Source organism: Microtus oregoni, unplaced genomic scaffold (assembly GCF_018167655.1).
Source record: "Microtus oregoni isolate MIOR12 unplaced genomic scaffold, Mior012 000016F_ref0000370, whole genome shotgun sequence".
Lineage (NCBI taxonomy): Eukaryota > Metazoa > Chordata > Mammalia > Rodentia > Cricetidae > Microtus > Microtus oregoni.
Window position 1 is genome coordinate 33,039,636 of NW_024543075.1, and position 21,541 is coordinate 33,061,176.

Sequence of the window (21,541 nt, forward strand, 5' to 3'; positions counted from 1 at the left end):
GAAAGGTTTTCACAATACCACCTGAGGCCTAGCTACCAAGCCCTTTTTTCATAAGGGTTCCTGGGGAGCTGAATGCTGTTTGCCCTTTTATTATCTGTGGCACTGTATGTGTCTGAAAGTCATCCGGGTAAAATAAAAAACCATTTGGTGCGAGCTCTCTCTGTCACACACACACACACACACACACACACACACACACACACACACACACTTTGCCTTAGCTTTGTTTCCTGTCTGTGACAAAATACCCCGACAAAAGCAAATTACAGGATAAAGGGTTTATTTGACTGACAATTCCAGGTTACACACAGTTCACCATCACAGGAGCTCAAAGCGGCTAGAACCTGAATAGCTAGTCACTTTACATCCTTGGTTTAGAGCACAGAGTAATGAATTCACTTGTGCGTGCTAGCGTTCAGGTCGCTCTCTCTGTTTCATTCGGTCCAGGACCCCTGCCTAAGGAAAGGTGCTACCCGCAGTAGGCAGGTGTCCTGGGCTTGATTAATGAGAGATCAAGACCGCCCTGCCCTTTCATGGTCTGAGACCTGCCTCCCAGATAATTCTAGGTTGTGCCAGTTCGACAATTAAAGCTAGCCACCACAAACCCACATCCATAAAACCAATGTCCAATGCCATGACTGTCAGTATGTCGGTTCCAAAGTCACACGCCTACCACCAAGACCGAGGCACAGCACATTCCAGCGTGTTCCAGTTTCATCTTCAAGTCCTCCTCACTCAGCCTCTGAAAATGGGGGTCTGTGTGCAGGCCCAATAATTGGACTTTTCTAGAACATTCAAATGGAACCTGCTTCTTCAAATATAGCTATTTTTCTCTTAGTATAATGTACCTGAGATGTGTCCATGTTGTCATGTGGACAGTGTAAGGGTTCGTTCCTTCTAACTGCTGCCTGTCAAGGATCTTATGGTCACAAACCCCACAGGAGCCATGCCCACTTTTCTGGAAACATCTACCAGGTGAGCAGTGGCTGGTGGGTCCTGCCTCAATAGCTTCGGGAAGGCCCTGCCATCCTGGTGATGGTGGCAGTGCTTGAACAGAAGACAAGATTGATTCTTAGCTGCACAAGCTTTTCCCGGAGGCTTCCCTGGTGATGGGAGTGATACCTGGGAGGGCTAGGAGCCTGGCTGTTGGGTACCTATCTGCCCATCTGCCAGAGATCCCCTGGAAGCATCCAGTCCTTGAAGAATCTGAAGCTAGTACCGTTAGACTCTCAGTTCATCCCTCTTCCCACTTCCCCAGCAGTTTGCAAGCACATCAGGAGGAAGGGTAGCTCTGCTGATGTGGACAAGAAGCTGAATGGAGGGCGGGAGAGCTTGGGGTGAGGCCAGGATAATAGGATGCCTTGCAGGGATGTGTCCCTGTGGTCTGCAGGGCCAGATTGGACCACAACATGGAGGGATCCCATGGGATCTGCAGGGCCAGATTGGACCACAGCATGAAGGGAACCCCATGTCACACCTACTGAATCTGCACATTTACACACAGCAACTGGGAACCTGGATTCTTCTCAAATATCTATATAAGTGATATGATTCCTATTCATTGTTCAAATTAAATGTTTAAGCTTATCCAGCATTTAAACAAACAGACAGACAGACAAACTGTCCTAGAGCAGAAATAAAGACATCATTCAGACCCCAAACAGTGGAGTGGAGGGGACTAGGTAAACACACTATTAACCTATCAGCTTGAGGATAACCTTGAACTCCCCATTCTCTTGCCTCCACCTCCTAAGTGCTGGGATGGTAGGGGCTTCGAATATCCCTCCCTCGGGAGATCTGAACAATGTCTGTCCTCTCCTTGTAAGGCCCTAATGACAAACTAAAGCAGGGTTCCACCAAAATTCACCCTGGGGGACCAGTGTGGTCCCTGGGTGTCTTCACAGAGCAGGGGGAGGGGTTACTTGCAGCCGTGTGGGGATCTCTAAGTAGCCACACCCAGCATGGACAACAGCTTCCCTGTAGTCTGTGAAAAATCTTCTTCCTCCATAGTCTGTGAACTGGCACGTCACCTCTGAGATCCTGAGCAATTAGGGTAGACTTGCGTACTACTGTCTGGGAAGGGCAGGAGGGGGTAGCTGGAATCACAAAGGAGAATCCATTGCCTCTCCCAAACTCCTACTTCTCTAATGGGACTCAATAGGCCGGCTCCTTATGGTCAAAGCAGGCTGCTTGGCTTGAAAACTGTATCTTATAATAGTCCAAGTATTTGCCACCCCACTCCACCACATTTCTTTTTGTGAACTAGTTCTACCAAAAGACTCCTCCTGCCTGTTAGTCAGCCTCCATTTCAGACACACGCAAGAATACACAGAGCACACTGATCCACCTGCTAGCCAAAGGCACAAGGCAAGCAGCCTCCAGGCCCTCCCTGCTGTGCTGTGCTACAAGGGTGGTGGCCAGGAATACGGTCCTCTGGGTCTCCTTTGTACCCGCCCACGGAAATTTGGCAAAAGAAACATATATTTTGGATATTCGGTGGCTGTTGCTCATGGAAACCCTGAGTCCATGTGGACACTCTTTCCAAGGGCAGATGGAGTTTCCATTCAGAAAAATCTTGGCACAAGTTTCTTCTGAACAATTGTATGTTACAGGCAGGTTCTGGGAAGGCTCTGGGAAACTGTGTGGCTGGCATTGCCAAGCAGAGGCTGACTATAAAGGGGAAGCGAATCACTCCTGATGGCTTGTCCCTGTTTGGCTCGAGAAATCTCGAGGGGGGCCCGTCAATGCCTGTGAAGTTAGACTACCTTGAAGAGAATCTTTTCACTAAAATGGAAGAAAGCAAGCCCGGCAGAGTGGCTCACACTTGTAAACCAGGCACTTGGGAGGTGGAGCTAGGAGGATGAAGGACTTCAGGTCCCCTTTTGACACTTAGTGAATTGGAAGCCTTGGTTACATGAGACCAAGTCTCAAGTAAGTAAATAAATGAAAGGGGAGGAAGAAAGGAGAATAAAGTATATGCCAAATTGGAGAGGTTATATGCAAATACAACACTTTTTTTTTAATGGGCTGAGTATCTGTGGGGATCCTGGAACAATCTCCCCAAGGACTTGAAGAATATATAAGAGCAGAATCTTCCCGTACTCCAGGAAGATTCATCAGAAACCAGAGCCAACGGTTAGGGTAGTGTCTCCTTCTCCTCTCTCTCTCTCTCTTCTCCCTCAGGCTTGTGAGCTTCACTTGAGTTCCCCTCTTCCTTACTTGGGTGGTTTCTTCAGCCTCAAGTTCAAGAGAGGAAGAGATGGGTCCAGCTTGGCTGAGCTGTCCTTCATTGGTTTAGTCAAATGAGGTCACCAGGGTCATCACAACCTGATGCCCACCCGTAACGCTGTGAGGTGAAGCAGGATGGTGGTCCTTCAAGTACTTGATGGAGGCTTAGCTTTGACCACTCAGAGGCCAGCATCTCCTTGTCCTCAACCCTTGCTTATCTATTTACCTGTTCTTCATTGCGCTGTGGCTTCCTAGGCTTCTGTGTATTTGGCATGTCCCGGTGGCCACTCTGGGATGGATTGAAGGTGGCTGCAGGGACAGGTGTTACGTGTAATCTCACTTGGCTTTCATTTGAGCTATGAAAACAGCCACCAAATACATTTTCTCTACCTGAACCTCTACCCATTTTGTTCCAACTTATATTTACTTGGAATGGAGAGAGAGCCAAGTGTGGTGGTGCACACCTACAATCCTTTTGTTTGGAGGGCAAAAGCAGGAGAATTGGGAATTAAAGCACCTTTGTCACATAGTGAGACTATATTAGACACATTTTTTTACAAAAAGCAAAAACCCTGTTGTGTGCTTTCCCCGCCTCCCACTCAGAAGCAGGCCGTGCGTGCCTGCATTATACCCATATTTGTTACTATATTCGAGGGTCCATAAATAACATCTGCTATTATTCTGTGTTTTAGAAATCTGCACACCCAGTAGTCTACAAATTTCATTCTGCAAACTACCTCTTCCACTCTGCATAATGTTTTTGAGCCTTAGTAATACTGCTACCTATAAATGTTACTTCTTATTTTTCCTGCCACACAGCATTGTGCTTTGTATAAAAACCCCATTTTAACCACTCTCTTCCTGAAAAGGGCCAGCAAGTGGTCTTTGTCTGCTCACCAGCACAGATAGAGCTGTGGTGAGCTGCATCCTACAGACACCCCCTTGGGCACGTGTTTCCAGTGGGTGGATGGCGAGATACAAAGCCGCAGTGCTGCAGCATCTAACTCTCTAGGAAGTTTCTAGAGAGTGACAACCACGCTGGGGCCACTTCTTCATTCGTGAAATGAGAACGGTTGGTTCTCAGGGAGAAAGTATGAGAACTTAAGAGTGTTATTTAATTATCCCAGGAAGTGCTCCCAACACTCTGAAAGAAGACAGACAAACTAAACAACCACCCCTGTGGTGGTTTGAATGAGAGATGCCCCCCCCCATAGGCTTGGGTATTTGAACACTTGATCCCCAGTTGATGATACTGTGATTTAGATGATGCCGACTTGTTGGAGGAAGTAGGTCACTGGAGACTGGCTTTGAGATGATATATTTATACCCACCTACTTCCAGTTCGCTCTCCCCGCTTCATGCTTGCAATTAAAGCTATGAATTCTCAGCTTCCTATTCCTGCTGCTTCTACTCTGCCATCATGGGCCCCATCCCCCCGTTCCACCCCCTTTCTTAAGCTGCCTTTGGCCGTAGTATTCAGCAGCTGACAAGTAACTAACCCTTACTGCCCCCTGATGTCCTAGTGGATATAGATCTTGTGGAGTTGTAGACAGTTCCTTCCTCCAGACATAACAGGTGTGTGCAGATCTGTCCCCTCTCCGCTCCAGCCCCTAGGCCCCTCATCTCGCAAAAGTCATCTAGATAGGGACTCTTCTACCAGTCTCCAGAGCCACTGGATTTCTTTGCCTTCGTCCAAGCTTTTCATGTCTGGACGGGGTGGTGCCCATCACTACAGCTTGCTTAGTGCCTCTGCTGCCACCCTGGAGCTGTTCCTAGACTGGCTCAGAGCTGGCAGGTTGAGAACTTATAATTAAGTCATGCGTAGTTTCTTTTCTTTTTGTGATAGTTTTGTTAGTAACAAAACTATTTATCTACAAAACAGTTCTATAAAGAATGGTGGTCACAGAAGTGAGATTTCCCCTTATGAGAAAGCAGTGTTTAACAACCAAAAGCAGCAGCACCAACCTCCAAAGGCTGCGGAGTATTCAGTGAGTTAATGCCTGCATTCGGAACGGAATGCTTGCTCAGTGACCACACCGCTGTACCCGTGTGCCAGCAGCTCTTGATATAACCCCTTCATTTTCCAGGGATCAAACGGATAGGCCTGAGGCTCTGCAGATACAAAGGAGCTCCTGGTTCCTGGTGGGTAGAAGGGAGAGGGACTGGCAAAAAGATTCCAGCCAGCCAGTGGCCTGGGAGCACAGGGGGCCAGCCACCCCAGAAGAGAAACGGGGAGTGTTCTCCTTTGGCTTTCTATTGCTGTAATAGAGATCATGACTGAAAGCAACTTTAGGAGGAAAGGGTTTGTACTCCATCATCACAGGAAGCCCGGGTAGGAAGGGCCTGAATCTGGAGTCAGGAACCAAAGCAGAGAGGCTGGAGGAAGGTGGTTTACTGGCTTTTTCTCCTCTGGCTTGCTCAGCTGCTTTGCTTATACAGTCCAGGCCCACCTGCCTAGGGTTGGCATCACCCACAATGGCTGGGACCTCCTACATCAACTAGCAGTTAAAAAATGCCCCATTGATATATCCACAGGCCAATCCAATAGAAAGAGATTTCCTTTTCCTGCGTGGCTCTAGTTTGTGTCAAATTGAAAAAACAAAAACAAAAACTAGCCAGCACAGGGAAGAAAGGGGAAAGGTCAGGAGATGCCTCGAGGGGAGGTGTCAGGGACACCATGGGGCGATAGAATCAGGCCTAGAAAAGCAAAGAAGTGGGAGAAAAGTTTTTGAAAAAACTTTTTTCCCCTAGGCACTGAGAAGATAGCTGCCAATAGTCAAGGCTGAAATCTCATTAAGAGAGTGGCACAGCCTACTTCTGCACCCGGATCCCTCTTCATGCTTCGTGCATATTAAGTAGGACGTGCACATACAACTATAGCCTATACACTGTACTTTAGTTTGCTGGGCCTTGGGCCGGTGGTGTAGGTCCTAGCCACTCTGCTATGTCGCCCTCTAGGGACTTGCTGACATTCTGTTGACCCATTCTCTGGGCCAAAAGTGAAATTTCCCGGCTGGAGATGTCTAGACCAGTCTGTGATGGCTGAGGGGCTGGGATTCCGTCCTTTAGAACCGCATCCAAGGCACAGGTGGGCTTAAAGCCAGCAAGGTGCAACTCAAGGCTGTCAGAGATGGCAGAAGCCTGGGCTTTCGCCAAGGAGAGGCTGAATCCCCGCAGAGCCGGTCTCCCAGGACTTCGAAAGGCAGAGAGCGCAATTGGCTGTGCGACCGCCCCAGGGGCGTGGAGGGTTGTGTGTGTCGGGGGAGGGGGGCGGGGGTGAGTAGGTTGCAGGCTCACTGGGTACCAGCGCTGCTGCATCCGCGCCTTGCGGGGTACTGATTCTTCTCCAGCTGCTCTGTGGCACCCCAGAGGTGTGACCAACCTACGGCTCAGTTTTGTCTATTCGAGGTGGGCGCTCGATGGTCACCGTCGTGGGGATAGCCCAGCTAGGTCTCACCTAAGTAGATAGAGGTGGGGACTTCATGTATTTGGATCGCGTGGAGAGAAGGCTGACTTGGGCGCTGCCGAGCTCTGTTTGGGGCTAGGAGGGGCTGGGAGAGGCTGGGTCGGGGACCAAAGAGTCTCAACAGTAGAGTTGCACTGTGAACTAGGGGCGGGACTCGAACCTGTAGCCCAGCTAGGGTCACCCTGGTCTGGGAAAAGAGGGTCCTTGGTTCGGGAGCTGGATTTCCATCAGCGTGGCAAGTAGAGCTTCCCCTAGGTACTAGAGTTGGGGGTGTAGAAGGCATCCAGGCTGGAGCGGGTTGCGGGGCCCCACAGCCCCTAGGGGCTGTGGCTGAGAGGGGGCTGGGTCTCGCTTCGTATGGGGGCGGGCAGAGCTGCGGGGCGGGGCGGGCCAGAGGGGTGGTCCTGCAGTCTCTGATAGCGTTCCGGGACACACAGGCTGAGGCCAGCGCCGAACAAACATGCAGCGACTCAGGGGCGTTTTGCTGTGTCTGCTGCTGGCTGCGGCTGTCCCCACCGCCCCGGCTCCTGCCCCGACGGCGACGGGGACTCCAGTGGAGCCGGGTCCGGCTCTCAGCTACCCGCAGGAGGAAGCTACGCTCAATGAGATGTTCCGAGAGGTGGAGGAGCTGATGGAAGACACGCAGCACAAACTGCGCAGCGCGGTGGAGGAGGTGGGTGCACCCCGAGGACTCCCGGCTTGTAAAGTAGGAGGATAAGTAGGGAGTGGGCCTGGGGAGGCAATGTTTCCAGCGATGGTCGCAGCACTGGCCAAAGACCTGACTTTGTGTAGAGCTGGAAAGGGCCTGCCAGCAGACGTGCAGCGCTGGGTGATCTTTACTCTCAGCTGGTTCTACCTGCCTGCCCAAAGGTCTGGATCCAACTCTGTTCACCAAGGGAGTCTTAGCTGAATCCTTCCTGGGGAGCTGGAGCCACCGTGTTGCAGATGGCTTTGGATATGCAGCTGGCTTTCTTCCCCAGTTGGAGCTGAGTTGAAGTTGAACCCACTCTGGTGTCCCAGCGCAGTGGCTTTGCAGACGCTGGGGCAGCTGCAGGGAGCTCCAAGTTCTAACATGTCCCTTGGGCGTCGAGCCTGTAATATCGTCCCCAAAATCCAGTCAGGATGCCAGTCGGGAGGGTAAAAAGGGTAAAAGTCTGTTGAGGGGTGGGAAAGGAAGACTCGAGTAAGGCCTAAGTCCACGCCGCAGGAATGGTCAGAAGGTAGGGGACGAGGATGTGAGAGGCAACCCCATTTCACCTACAAGCAGTGTGTTTTGGAGTTCAAGTTTCAGATTCTCTGCTCCTCAACAATAGGTGGATTTGGTCAATCATTTAGCATCCTGAACCTCAGTTCCCGGTGAGAGTTAGATACAATTCCCCTCACCTGGCAGATGAGAGGCAGATTTCGGTTTCTCATCCTCTTCCAGGTGCCAGCACTTTGGATGGCACCTCACTCTGACCCCTAAGATGGCCTCCAACCGTGTTGAAAGCTTCCTAAGCCTTCTTGGTCAGTGTTTGGCTAGCTGTCTTTGGCACCTGAGGGCAGGCTGGAATGGAGTGGAACCAGCGATTTCAGTGAACCAGACAAGTGGGTTGGGCTCTCCACTGTCCTTTTCATAGTAACCCCCTCCGGCAGTCTTAAATGCTGGCCCTTGTCTGCTAAAATAGGTTGCTGTCGTCTCTTGAATCTTGTGTAGTTTGGATATATTTTTCCTCCCATTCCCCTGGCCAACCTGATGGGCTTTGTAGGGAACACTGGGTTGGGAGGCAGTAACATAAGCAGCCATATATGAATATCTACCAGACAGGCCTGGGTCCCAAGATTTGTGGGTTTCCTGAGCTAATGGAACAGTTGGTACAAAAAGTGACTGAAGGCAGAGGGCGGCCAGCTGGAGTCCACTGTCCCCTAACTCTGTAACTGCAGATTGCGGGGAGTCTTTGACCACTCTGCTGTTCTTACCTGGGCTGTAGGACTTTCCCTCCCACACCCTGATTCCCAGGAACACAGACCGGTCACCTCCATGTTCACTCACTGGGAAATGCCCACCATAGTTCAGAGGGTTCGGAACAGGCTTTTTTGGTCTCAGCTCTCGATGAGACCTGCTAAGTTAGCCTCTGTAGTCATCAGTGCGGTTTGTGACCCCATCAGACACGTGGGAAATATCCACAGTAGATTCTTATCATGGCTCCACTCTCCCCCTCCTGACATATCTCTCTGCTTGAGTTGTGCAGATTGGCTGTGAAACCCCAAAGACACTGATCATTGCATCAGCCAGAGTCAGTGATCTTCCTAGAGAGACCTGTGGGCTGTGGAGACAGGATGGGGGGTGGGGGGTGGAGGGGTGGGGGTGCGCACTCTCATGGCAAAATCATAGATTGTGGAGACCAGCTTTCTCTTCTTCAGTTCCCAGCACTGCCATTGATTAGCAATGGGACTCAGGGTCTGAAGTGGAGAAAATGCCCACCTTTAGGTCAGAGAGAAGATTCTAGAAAGCAAATTACCTAGTCAAATATTGGTGTAAGGAAAGCAGATAGATATAAACCAGTATCTTCCTCATGGGGTCATTGTAAGGATTATGGGGGGATTGTTAAGGCTCAGAAAATAATGGCTATCTTTTTTTGGCGTGGTAATACTGGTAATGTGGCCAGGCTTTGTGGTACATACTAGTAGTCAGGTCCTTGGGAGGCTGATGCAGGAGGATCATGGGTTTGAGGCCAGCTTAGGTTATATAGTGAGACCAAAGCCAGCCTGGGCTACTCAGTGAGACCCTCTGCTACAAAACCAAAAAAAAAAAAAAAAAAAAAAAAAAAAGAAAAGAAAAAAAGAACAAGAGAACAAACAGTAGTAGCGTGAATAGCAGCTAACAGCGAAGCTTACCAACACCTGATAGACTCTCAGTGGATCCCATCCTTAAAATGTCATGGCCTGGCGGGAGGCAGAGGCAGAGGCAGGCGGATCTCTGTGAAGTTCGAGACCAGCCTGGTCTACAGAGCTAGTTCCAGGACAGGCTCCAAAGCCACAGAGAAACCCTGTCTCGAAAAACCAAAAAAAATAAAAAAAAAAAAAAATGTCGTGGCCTGGGACTGTAGCTCAGCAGTAGAGTCTCACGTGCTTGAGGCTCTGAATTTGATCCCCAGCACTGGAGTTCGGTGGGAAGAAAGAGAGAAGGGTAAAGTATTCAAATCAGTCTTAAAACAGTGTATTCTTTTAATAGATTGTAACTATTGGCTTTTTAAAAATAACTTTTATTATTATTTATTAATATTTTATATATGCATGATTGTGTGTGTGTGCATGTATGTACAGATACCTATGTGCCACAGTGCATGTGTGGTTGTGTGGGTTCCAGAGATTGAATTTAGGAACTTAGGTTACAAGCACCTTTACCCTCTCTGAGCCATCTCACTAGCCCGGCTTTTTTTTTTTTTTTTTAAAGGAAGTTCCAGAAAGCCCCTTAGATGTCATAAACACAGGGCAGTGGCTGTTCAGCTGCTATTCCGGGGCGGGGTAGCAATGGAGAACCCAGTCACAGGCTGTCGAAGTTTACATAGTTGCAACGTGAATCTGCTTTCAAGTAACTTCCTGGCACTTTATTTTTTCCAGCTGCCTCAAGCTGCTGATGTATCTTAAGGGACAAAGTAGCTGATTTTCTAGGATTATCTTTAGAAAAAGCAAGTCCTCCCGTGGCCTCAATCTAAGATGTTCCTCTTCTTTTTTGATTCCACGTGGTTAAGAAGTGGATGTTAAAAATAAAGTCACTTCATTCCCCTGCCGGAGTTGCCACATCTGTGACTGCTATATTTGAAATGCTTTCTTATATGTATTCATTTGTTGTTGTTGTTGTTGTTGTTTTGGTGTGTGTGTGTGTGTGTGTGTGTGTGTGTGTGTAAATGCCTGTGCCCCGCAGACATGTGGAGGTCAGAGAACAATTTAGGGAACTGGCTTTGTTTTCCCACCATGTGGGTCCTGGGGATTGAACTCTGATCGTCAGGTTCGGTGCCAAGTGCCTTTGCCCATGTGCCAACTCCCCAGCCTGGAACCGGTGTATTTTAGAGGGATCTTATCATCTCACCGAGTCCTAGGAAGAGTCCCAATACCAAGCCTGAATTTATCTGTTCAATTTTCCTACTGTGTTCTTTTAGTAGACGTGCATTTGATGGGCTGTGAATGCCATTTTTAACCGCGTTCACATTCTTCAGCTGTGAAGCAACTATTGCTTCAGGCTTTAGTTTCTCTTGCTGGTGGCAGAAACTGCTGTGGCTGAAGCTTCCATGGTAAACTGTACTTTTCATTTATGGTTTTCATTAAATAGTCCTTAGCTCATTGCATTGATACAGCCACTGGCAGAAAGGGAACAGGGTTTGAGAGAGACTGCTCAGAAAACAGTAGCCTGGCGATTTGGTGACTTGCCAGCTATCTGAAAGCCAAACTGTACAATTCCAATTCCAGTGGCATTTAGAAAACATTAAGACAGTCTTTTTCAGGACACACCCTCTCCAGTACCTTGCTTTTCTTGTTTCCAGCTAAACCTTACTCTTTGCTAAACAAGCCAGGTCCCGTTCTCTAAAAGTATGTTATTTCCTGCCCATCCATCCTGTCTCTAGTCCTGGTTTCTTTTCTTTCTTCTCCACTTTGTTATAAAGGGAGCTTTTCAGATGCTCACTGTTGGCTGCCTGCCCCTCCCACTTCTCTCAAGCTGGCTTTTTCACCAACTGCTTCCTTACAGGATGCTGCTAGGGGAGCAACTTAGGTCGCCATTAACCCCGCAACAGGTGCCATATCTGCATTCAGATGGGGAGTTCCTTAATTCTCATACCTTCTGAACAAGCACGTATCCAATCTGTGGTTTAGAGGGGCCTGGAGTCTTGCCCAACAGTATGTGGTTATTTGGGGGGAGGGGTAAAGCTGGGGCTTGAGCTCACCTTGTCTGCCCCGCCCCCATGCTACCCTGTGATGATGCTGTGGGCAGCTGGTTGTCTAACTCGATGCTCATCTTGGTCCTTCTAGACTTAACAGGAAGCCTTTGGCTTTGCCTTCTTCCAAACTTGATTCCGGTCTCTTCCTACCCTAGTCTCTAAATTATTTCCCAACTGGTATAGAACCTATGTAGCTCCCAGTTGCCTGGTGCAGGAGTTCTTAACTGAGGGCAGGTGAATGAGAAGGGAATCTTCCTAGTTATCCAAAAAACTCACTGATGTGTAGGGTCCTGCCTTTAGAAACGATAATTTGGTACATCTAGGAAGGGATCTAGGTATATATTTATTTAAGCTTTTGAATGACCTCAATGTCTCTGGTTGAAAAGCAGGTCAGCATCTGCGTTAGAGATGCTCTTTAGATGTGTTTTCTCCTGTGCCCAGCAGGGTCCCTCTGCTCCGGCTCACAGCATGGCTTGCTGGCTTATTCAGGATGCTACAGATTTCCTTCTGAACTCTGTCGCATTCTCAACTTCTCTATCCAAATCCTCTCATCCTTTGGGACCCACTCAACCCTGCCTTCTTTTCCTGAAACCTCCTTCCTTTCTTCTTTAGATTCTTGAGTTGCTGGTAGGCACCATCACATGAGAAAGGCCACAGTCGTCTTTAAACTGGTTTGTGTGAGACTCTTCCCATAAACATGTAGTCCCTGGGGAAAGGGACTCTTGGACTGCTTAGGAAAGGCATGCTACTTGAAATCAGAAAGACCTAAATTTTAATCGGAGCATTCCCATCTGCCGATTGATACGATGTCCTCTGCCAGGCTTGTTGGCTTTGCCTCTGACAGGATCATGAACAACTCCTTCCCTATGGGGGTTGCTGTGAATGTGCCAGATGTGTGGCCATACACACCAGTAAGGCTAAAATATTGCAAGGAGGCAGTGACGGTTCCATGATGCAGCAGTGTTCCCCCTTTGGAGTGTCAGCGCGACAATGTGACTTGGCTGGCACCCGAGACTGTTACAGCAGATCTCTTCTAGTTCAGCGTGCTTGGTCCTCAGCAGCTTGGCCTTCTGGCCAGGGGAAGTGGGCAAAGGGTGTTGCAGTATTATAGGGAATGAGAGCAGGGTGCCTTGGCTCATGGAAGCACTCAGCAGGTAGAGACAAGGGTGTTAAAAGCTAGCCTTAGGTGCATGGTAGGTTTGTGGCCAGTCTACATGAGACCTTGTCAAAAAGAGGGGAAAGAGATGGAGGGAGGGAGGAAGGGAAGGAAGGAAGGAAGGAAGGAAGGAAGGAAGGAAGGAAGGAGTGGGGATAGACAAAGTGGTTGTCTTTGTCAGGAAAACACTTGTTGAGGATTTGTTTTCCAGAATCGAAGCAGCCCAAATAGGAGTATTGGGAATCTTTCAACCCCTCAGCCAAGACCCCCACTGGGTCTTGCATCTGAAGTTTCTAGACACATTGTCTGATAGGCTCTGTAGTCCTTGGCCTGGCCTGCCTTTGTGGCTGTGCAGCTGAGGATGGTCACCTGCCCACTCACCAGGGCTGGAGATTGACAAACCTGGAAGGAAAAGCTGGGTGTAAATATGTAAACATGTGCTATTTGTGACACAGGTGTCACTGAGGCTCACAAGACAGAAGATTTGAGGGCGTGACCTCAGAAGCCCGACATCAAAGAAGGACCGATAAATGTTTCCAGAGAATTAGGACGGGTGTAGGTCCAGGAAACCGTCTACTGATCCCATAGAAGGTCCACCGAGGGCTACCAAGAGATGGGATGGGGAAGGGAACTCCTATCTCAAGGATTCAGTTTGTCTGAGTTCCAGTTTCAGCACATACACCAGACCCTGCAACAGGATTGACAGCAAATTAAAAACAAAGAGGGAAGGATAAAAACAGTGAAGGTCCTTGAAAAGGACCCTGCCTTGGCCACTTGGGATTTAATCCTGCTGCAGCCCACAAGCAGACTTGTCTTACAAGACAGAGAGTTGGGGTACTTCTTCCCCAGCCTGTCACTCCCTCAATGGAGACATTAACACTTAAGGCTTCCAAAGGCTGAGCACATTTTTGTAGCCAGAAAGAGACCGAGGTGCTGGCTCACTGTATAGGAATTTAATGCAAGTGACCCCTAGGTTAGGGTACAGGATCTGGCTGGTCAAGGTAATATGCTCAAATTTCAACTCCAGCCTACACTGGCATCTTGGGAATTCTTCTCGACTCTGTGAGACTCAGTTTCCCTATTTGAAAAATGGGGATATTAGCATGCATCTCTTAGGAGGTTGTGATATTAAAAGAAAAAAAGGGTTGACTTGGATGATGCAAAGCCACAAATGTAAATAAGATCAGTAGAATGCAGATTAAAAACCAGAAGGGGAAAGGGCACCACCTGAGGAAAGAGCATGCATGTATGCGTGTGTGTGTGTGTGTGTGTGTGTGTGTGTGTGTGTGCACGCGCACGCGCGCGCCATGGAAAATGTGCAGTGGATCAGAGAACACATTTAAAGAAATCAGTTCTCTCCTTCCACCTTGCTGCTGCTTTGTGGGCTCCAGGCTGATTCTCCTGCCTCTGCCTCCCATACTTTTTTTTTTTTTTTAGATTTTTCGAGACAGGGTTTCTCTGTAGCTTTGGAACCTGACCTGGCACTAGCTCTTGTAGACCAGGCTGGCCTAGAACTCACAGAGATCTGCCTGCCTCTGCCTCCCAAGTGCTGGGATTAAAGGTATGCGCCACCACCGCCTGGCCCATACTCTTGTAGGAGTCCTGGGATTGCAGTTTGGAGTCACCACATCCAACATGGGTTCTAGGGATCAAACTCAGTCTTTAGGCTTGCTCAGCAAGCTCTTTTACCTTCCAAGGTCGTGAGACTTGAAGGCCATGTAAAACGTTTGGAATTCTTGTCTAAAGGCCACTCAGTGGCCTGTCACTGTTACCAATCTCTGAACCTATAGAAGAGAAAAGGAGAAGGTGCCCCTTTATTTCCCCCTCAGTTACAACGGGAAGAAACCATTTTACTTATTCAATTTGTAGATGGAGGCAGAAGAAGCAGCTGCAAGAACATCCTCTGAGGTGAACCTGTCAAGTTTACCTGCCAACTATCACAACGAGACCAACACAGACACCAGGGTCGGCAATAACACCATCCATATGCACCGAGAAATTCACAAGGTGAGGGCGGCAATGCAGCCATGTCTCCTTCCTACGGGGCCATCCCATTGGAGGGAAAGGGGCTTGTCGACAGCTGTGATATAAACACACATGTAATTGAGAGCTGTAGAAGGAGATTAGAACCCAGCAGAAGGGAGGATGCTGCTCAAGGGAGAGGTGCACTTCAGGCTCTGAGCTGCTTCTGCTCTTCCCAGGCAGTGTATGAAGCTGAGGCTTCTTCACGGCTGGGAAGGCAGAACTCACCTCTTAGGTTTCCGTTCATTCATGTGTGCCTCTGTCAGGGGTGAAGAAGAGACCTTATGGTAAATGGGTCTTCACTAATCCAGTGGGAGTCACTCATTAGTGACACACCTAAGGAGGGGACCCTTCTGCTGGGCATGGTGGAGTACCTCTTTAATCCCAGCCCTTGAGAGGTGGAGGCAGTTACAGGATAGCCAAGAACAACAGAGAGAGACCCCATCCTAGAAAAAAAAAAAAAACAAAGCTAGGTCCTCACTATGCAGACCTTGAACTCATAGACATCCACCTGCTTTGCCTTCTCCAAGGGCTGGGATTATAGGCATGTGCCACTGTGATCTGCAGGTACTGACAAAGGGGAAAGTTGCTAGCAGCCCAGGCTCTCAAGGAGTCCTGTGTAGCGCTTCAGGAGGGAGGTGCACAGTGACAGTGAAATACATTCAGAAAATAGTGCATATATCCTAGAGATGAAGAAATGCATGGTGGGATAATAAAAGTCCCAAGAGGACCTGCAACAGAGCTACAGAAGTTTTTTTAATGACACTTGTACAAAAAACTATCAAGAAGAAGAAGACATGAAGACATCATTCCTTTTCACAGGGAGGAAATCTTTAGGTAAAAATTAGCAGGTATACACCAGGCATGGTAACTCATGTCTGTATTCCTAGCAATTGAGAAGTGGAGGTGGATGCGGGTATAAGGCCAGCCTTGGCTATATAGTGACTTTGAGATCTGTCTGGATGACTTGAGGGCCTGGGGGGAGGAAAATAGAGCAAAGTAGAGCAGGATGATGGAGCCCGGCCCCGGCTGCCTGGGAAGTAAGAGCTGATCCGTGTCTGCATCCTGGGCCGCAATCGCTTGGTTCTGGCTGTAGACTTGAGATAGTACAGCTGGCACCAACTTTAAAGACGATGCCAAAATGAGAAGACAGAATCAGGAAGAGAAATGACCAGATGGTTGCTGGCAGCTGAACCAGGACTCCAAGAACACAGTTCTTCTGGTCCTAGGCCAGACCCATCTGTAGTCCCAGCCTTGGAGGAGGCTGGAGAGGCTGTTTCCTTGCTGGGTGCGGTTTGAGGAACCTGCCCTCAGGACAGAATCAGGGCAGCCCAGAAACTGGCAAAGGGAGCCGGTTTCTTCTGTGCTTCAGGCCATCTCATGGCTGCATAGTCGGACAGAAGGAGCTGGGGGCGTGGCCAGGACTTTCACCTTCTCGCCTCTTATGGAGACATTTATTTGGCTAGATGCACGGACTGGATTTTATGTTTTTGTCTTGAGACAGTCTCATGCCACCCAGTCTGGTTCCCAACTTACCACCTAGCTAAGGCTGACCTTGAATTCCCGACCCTTCTGTCTCCACAGCCCAAGTGCTTTGATCAGAGGCCTCTGCCATCACGCTGGTCAGACTGGGAAATTCTTGACACTGAGTGCCAAGTGATGAGCCCCAAGAGTGATAAAAATAGCAGGTGTTGAGTACTTGCTAGGTGGCAGGCACCCCCACCCCCACCCCGCTTGTGCTGTCCGTGATCACTTTATTCCCTCTGCACAGGATTGTGGGTACCTCCAGGAGCTCTGCCCACTGGCGGTACAGTGATTAGAACTCAGAATGGGGAGTGGGCTTCCTGTTGACTCCCACCCCAGAAAGTGAACGCAAACAAGGCTTTATGTTGTTCCCAGAATTCCTTGTTTCACTTTTCCTGCACCTGTGCTTGTCTGTAGGTAACCAACAACCAGACCGGACAGATGGACTTTTCTGAGACAGTCATTACATCGGTGGGGGATGAAGAAGGCAAGAGGAGCCATGTAAGTTGCTGTCTCTCTCTTATATGCCCCCAGAGTGATACATATCTGCAACTGCAGGCCCTGGGGGATGGGAGCAGACTCCCCCACTCCTCTTCAGCCTTGACACTGCTGGGCCCCATTCCTTCATCTCTGCCAAGGCCATGCAGTCTGAGAAAATGCTACACCTTCAGATAGCTGGGTCAGAAACAAGGGCCATTGAATCCAGTTATAATTTGTGCCTCGAATTTAAAAGGGGAACAAGCGTGAGGTATATATAAGATCCTTTGGTGACGGACCTTGTGTCCCAGCTGGTGAAATGCCCAGAGCCCATGGAATGGCCCAGGCCTTAATGACTCCAGCTCCAGCCACACCTGGAGCCAGTAGACTAAAGGCTAAGAAGGCTGCCTGTCGTCCCTAGTGTCAGTCTCTGGTCCCTGTAACTGTTGTCGCAGTTTGCTGTGGTTTAGCCCAAAGGTGTACTGAATTTTGTAGGATTATGAAGTCCTAAAGTTGGCAGGGACATGATGTGCACTCAAGTCAGGGAAACCCCAACAGGAACCACTGATCAGACCTCGGGGCCAGAGAATTCCTTGCGTGTGGATGTGGTCACTGGGGACAATGCACTTCCTTGAGGGGACAGCAGGTCCATCTCTTCGCCCAGATGCCTCCCACACCCCTGGCAAAGGCATCCAGGATTTGTGCTCACTCTTGACCTCACCGTTGAACTGGTGCACTAGCAGGAAGGTGGTGGTGTTTTGGTTGGCAGTCAGAACTTTCTTTTTGTTTCTTTTCCGCTTGTTTTGGCATGGTGCTCAAATGTGGGGAGTTGGTAGACATTTACCATAGGCTGGCGGGGTGGAAGGCTGGTTGGCTGTGTGACAGTGGCTACCACCTTCCAAGGGAGACTGGTGGAATATGGAATGGGTTCTGCCGTGAGCTGGAGGGGGCCTGGCTATGGAGCCAAAAGCATGGCTTATCGCCACTCTATGAACCAGGGCAACTCAGCTTCCTACCTATCAGCCCATGCTTCGTACCTTCTCTTGGTTCTGGAAGGATGGGGAGATGGACCTGTGAGACAAAGGTGGGGCTAACAAAGCCCGGAAGGGAGGGAGGCCAGCTCTTCTTTCTTTATAATACATACTTGTGGAAGCCAGAGGACACCTACTGTGAGCCAGGGTCTCCCACTGGTCTAGAGCTCACTTGTTAGGCTAGCGAGGCTGGTAGGCAAGCCTCCCATTCCTACATGGCTTCCTGGTGCTGGGATTCTAAGTGTGGCCATCACACCAGTCACCTAGAGCTCAGGTCCTCATGCCTATGGGACAAGTGGTTTGCTGCCTGCGTCATGTCCTGGGCCCAGGACCAGCTTTAAAGCAGAAAGGGAGGGAGGGAGAGAGGGAGGAAGGAAGGGAGGGCAGGAAGGACAGAGAGAGAGAGAGAGAAAGAGAGAGAGAGAGAGCACACTCAAACCAGGCAGCCATGGCACACCACGGGCAGCCTTTCTAAGAGGAAAACAGAGAATTCCTGAGTGAAGGCTGTACTTGAGGCTTGTAGGGGACAGAGACTGGGTGGAAGCCATCCGAGTAGAAAGGGCATGGCAGGCAGCAGAATTCACAGTGCTGTCAATCAGAAAGGCCTTATGCCTTAGTTCTCACTGATCTTGACTCCAGGACTGTAGTAGTATGGGGCAGCAGGGCTGCGTCCCCCACACCCGGCCGCCCACATGGCTAGCTTATGCTCCGAAATAACAACACACAAACTGTATTCTTTTAATCACTGCTTGGCCCATTCTCTTCTAGGCTAATTCTCACATATTAATTTAGCCCATTCCTAATCATCTATGTGTAGCACCCCAAGGTGCGCTTACCGGGGAGATTCTAGCCTAGTCCATCCTGGGTCCGAGCTTCATCCCGGGAGCAGGGCATGGCGTCTCTCAGGCGTCTGCTCCCGAGAGAGCTGTCGAGTCTCTGACCTCACTTCCTCTTCCTCCCAGTGTTCTGTCCTGTTTTCTCCTCCCACCTATCCTCTAACCAATAAAATGGGCCAGGGCAGTTCCTTTATTAGCCAATGACCTTCCTCCATCACAGGACGCCCTCAGGATGATGCTCGGACTATAGAGGCCCATGTGCACATGTTACACGGGGCATCCCTAATCAAAATACAGCCGTGCACACCACTGATCTCCTCCAGTCTGGAATAAGGACCCGATAGCAGACTTGAGTACTGATGAGGGGAATAGTGATGCTAAGAGCCGTGGGTGGGTAAGAACACAAGACCTTGGAGATGCCGAGTGTCCCTGGGACAGAGGACAGCTGCCGTATACCTGAGCTGGGTGCTTGTGACTTGCGCCAGCCTTCTTTGGTGTGCCTGGTCGTGTGCATCTGTGTGGCCCGGTTTGGGTCCTCAGTTGAAAACCCCACCTGGCATTTGTTCATTGGGTGACAGGGGACATAAACAAGGCACTTGCATGGCTCATAATCTGAGCCCCTTTGTGTGGTAGATAGCCTCCAGGAGGCGGAGCACTCGAGGGGAGCCACATAGACAAGCCAGAGGGTGGCGGCTCATCACACTTCCCCCTTGGTTTTTGCTTAGGACCCGGAAGGCAAGGGAACTGGGTTTCTCTGTGAGAATAAATGTCGCTTTGATTGGCAGAAGGGAGATCTGAGGTTGGGGTGCTCCACTAGCCAGAGCCTGGCTTCTCTTTCTCCCTCTGTTAGAACACAGACTGGAGACTTCACAAGCTCCCTTGAAGGGACAGCATGTGACAGAGGCAGTGTGTCTGCTTCACTGTACTGCAGGACCTGGCTAGTGTCACGGTGGTACATCAAGTGTCAAGGAAGTGGCATCTAGTTTCCACTGCCCACAGGACTTTTCATTCAACTACCCATCCAACCTTGGCTCACCAGGGTAAACATTCAGCCAGGTTCTGGTGGCGTTCTTACATTTGTTTATTCATTTAGTGTGTGTGTGCACATGTGTAAATGTGTGTACCCTGTGCATGGAGGTCACAGAACAGCGTGTGCAAATCAGTTCTCTCTTTCCATTATGCAAGTTGTACGATTGAACTCCGGTCATTAGGCATTGGTGGCAAGCACCTTTACCTGCTGAGACCTGCTGTGGGTTTTCTCTCTCTCTGTCTCTCTCTGTCTCTGTCTCTCCTTTCCTCCCTCCCCCTCCTTCTTTCCTTCCTTCCCTTCCTTCCTTCTTTCTTCTTTCTTTCTTCCTTTCTTCCTTTTCTTTCAGATAAGGTTTCACTATGTAGCCCTGGCTGACACTGAACTCAAAGTGATCCTTCTGCCTCTGCCTCCCAAGTGCTTGGATAAAAGGTGTGCTCATACCTGGCTCTCAACCAGTATCTTTTAATTCAATTTAGTTTTGCCTGCATGTGTGTAAATACACCACACGTATGAGTGTCACCCACTGGGAGAGAGCGTCAAATCCCTTGGAACTGGAATTACAGTTATGAGCCACCATGTAGATAATTGGAAACCAACCCCAGTCCTCTGCAAGAACAAAGTGTGTTCTTAACCACTGAGCCATCTCTCCAGCCCTCAAGGGCTGTCTTGACAGCAATGTGCAGCTTCTTTTTCTGAGCAGGGGCTGTGAGTGTCAGGTTGCCTCTGAAGGGATGGTGCAGTTGTGCAGTGTCCCCCTGTCCCATTCCATAGTTCTGCAACTTAATGCTTTTTACAGGTGGCTCTAACGTAACACCTCACACTACAGAAACTGTCCTTCAAAGAGATTCCCCATCCCAAAGAACAAAAATCACAACCGTTCAAACCTTCATATGCCGTAAGTTGGGCTCAATTTTTTGAATTTAAAATTCCCAGATGAATTCAATTAAAAGCAATCACCAGGCACAACATGTTTTCCTTTCTTTAAATGTGGTGTTCATATTAATATGTATGGTAACTCGAGGAGGTTCATGGAAAGTTCCAGACAGTAACACTATATGCCTGTCTAGAAATTTCACAGTCCATGTAATGGACTGGTCTGTTTTTACACTCCAATGTGAGAGGGGAGCACCCTGAAGCATGTGTTTTCACCTGAGTGCCCCCGCTGATGCAGATCCGGCCTGACATCTTTGTAAGGGGCTTTTGTGTTAAGCCTTTGGCCTGGCCCCTTCCCGGGCCAGTGGGCAGGCTGACCATTGTGCTAGGGTTGGAGAAGGGATTAGTGACAGTTGGGAGCCAGAAAGGACAAGCTTTTCTTCTGAGAGGAATCTGGCCTACTTAACCAAGCCACCATTTTGAAAGGCTGTGTCCTCTGATTAAAACACATTCTGCAGCTGCATGATCTAGCATGCCTGCCATTGGCTCCATTCCAGGCTTTGCCTTCCTAGGTGATGGAACACTGAGTCTGTTTTTCCACACAAACACACCTACTCTGAAGCCATCTTGTAAACTAAAGATACTAGTCAATACTCTGAGGCCATGGGCAGATGGATTTCATCATTTCACCAAAGCCAAACGGGCAGTAGACATTTGAAAGCCTCAGTAATTTCTTTATTCAAGACAGTGTCCAGTGTTGATGTCGTCCTTCTGACTGGAGACAATGGATGATGTGGCTGTGAACCAATGGCTTCCCCAGTATGAAGTCACCTTACCTATTGCTCCTGTTGGATCCTGGGGAAGGTGGGATGTTACACCCAGACAGAGCTTTGGCAAATGTTTCATTTTTCCCACAGGACAACAAGGGTACTATCCCTGGGAGAGAAATCAGATCTGAGTGGTAGGGAAAAGTGTCCAGTGA

The 21,541-nt window shown here is 49.3% G+C and overlaps 1 protein-coding gene across 3 annotated transcripts in view; it reads left to right on the forward strand.

The window, feature by feature from the left end:
• Positions 1–6,480: 6,480 nt before the first annotated feature.
• Positions 6,481–21,541, forward strand: part of Dkk3 (dickkopf WNT signaling pathway inhibitor 3) — a 45,753-nt gene continuing 30,692 nt past the window's right edge. For 2 of the 3 annotated variants that reach the window (XM_041667022.1, XM_041667020.1), the window contains exons 1-4: positions 6,481–6,636; positions 7,132–7,367; positions 14,636–14,773; positions 16,730–16,813. In XM_041667022.1, the coding sequence (XP_041522956.1) occupies positions 7,155–7,367; positions 14,636–14,773; positions 16,730–16,813 (435 nt within the window). In that variant the 5' untranslated portion in view covers positions 6,481–6,636; positions 7,132–7,154. Of the gene's footprint in view, positions 6,637–6,751; positions 6,950–7,131; positions 7,368–14,635; positions 14,774–16,729; positions 16,814–21,541 lie in introns of those variants that run through there. The other variant, XM_041667021.1, reaches the window with a different exon arrangement.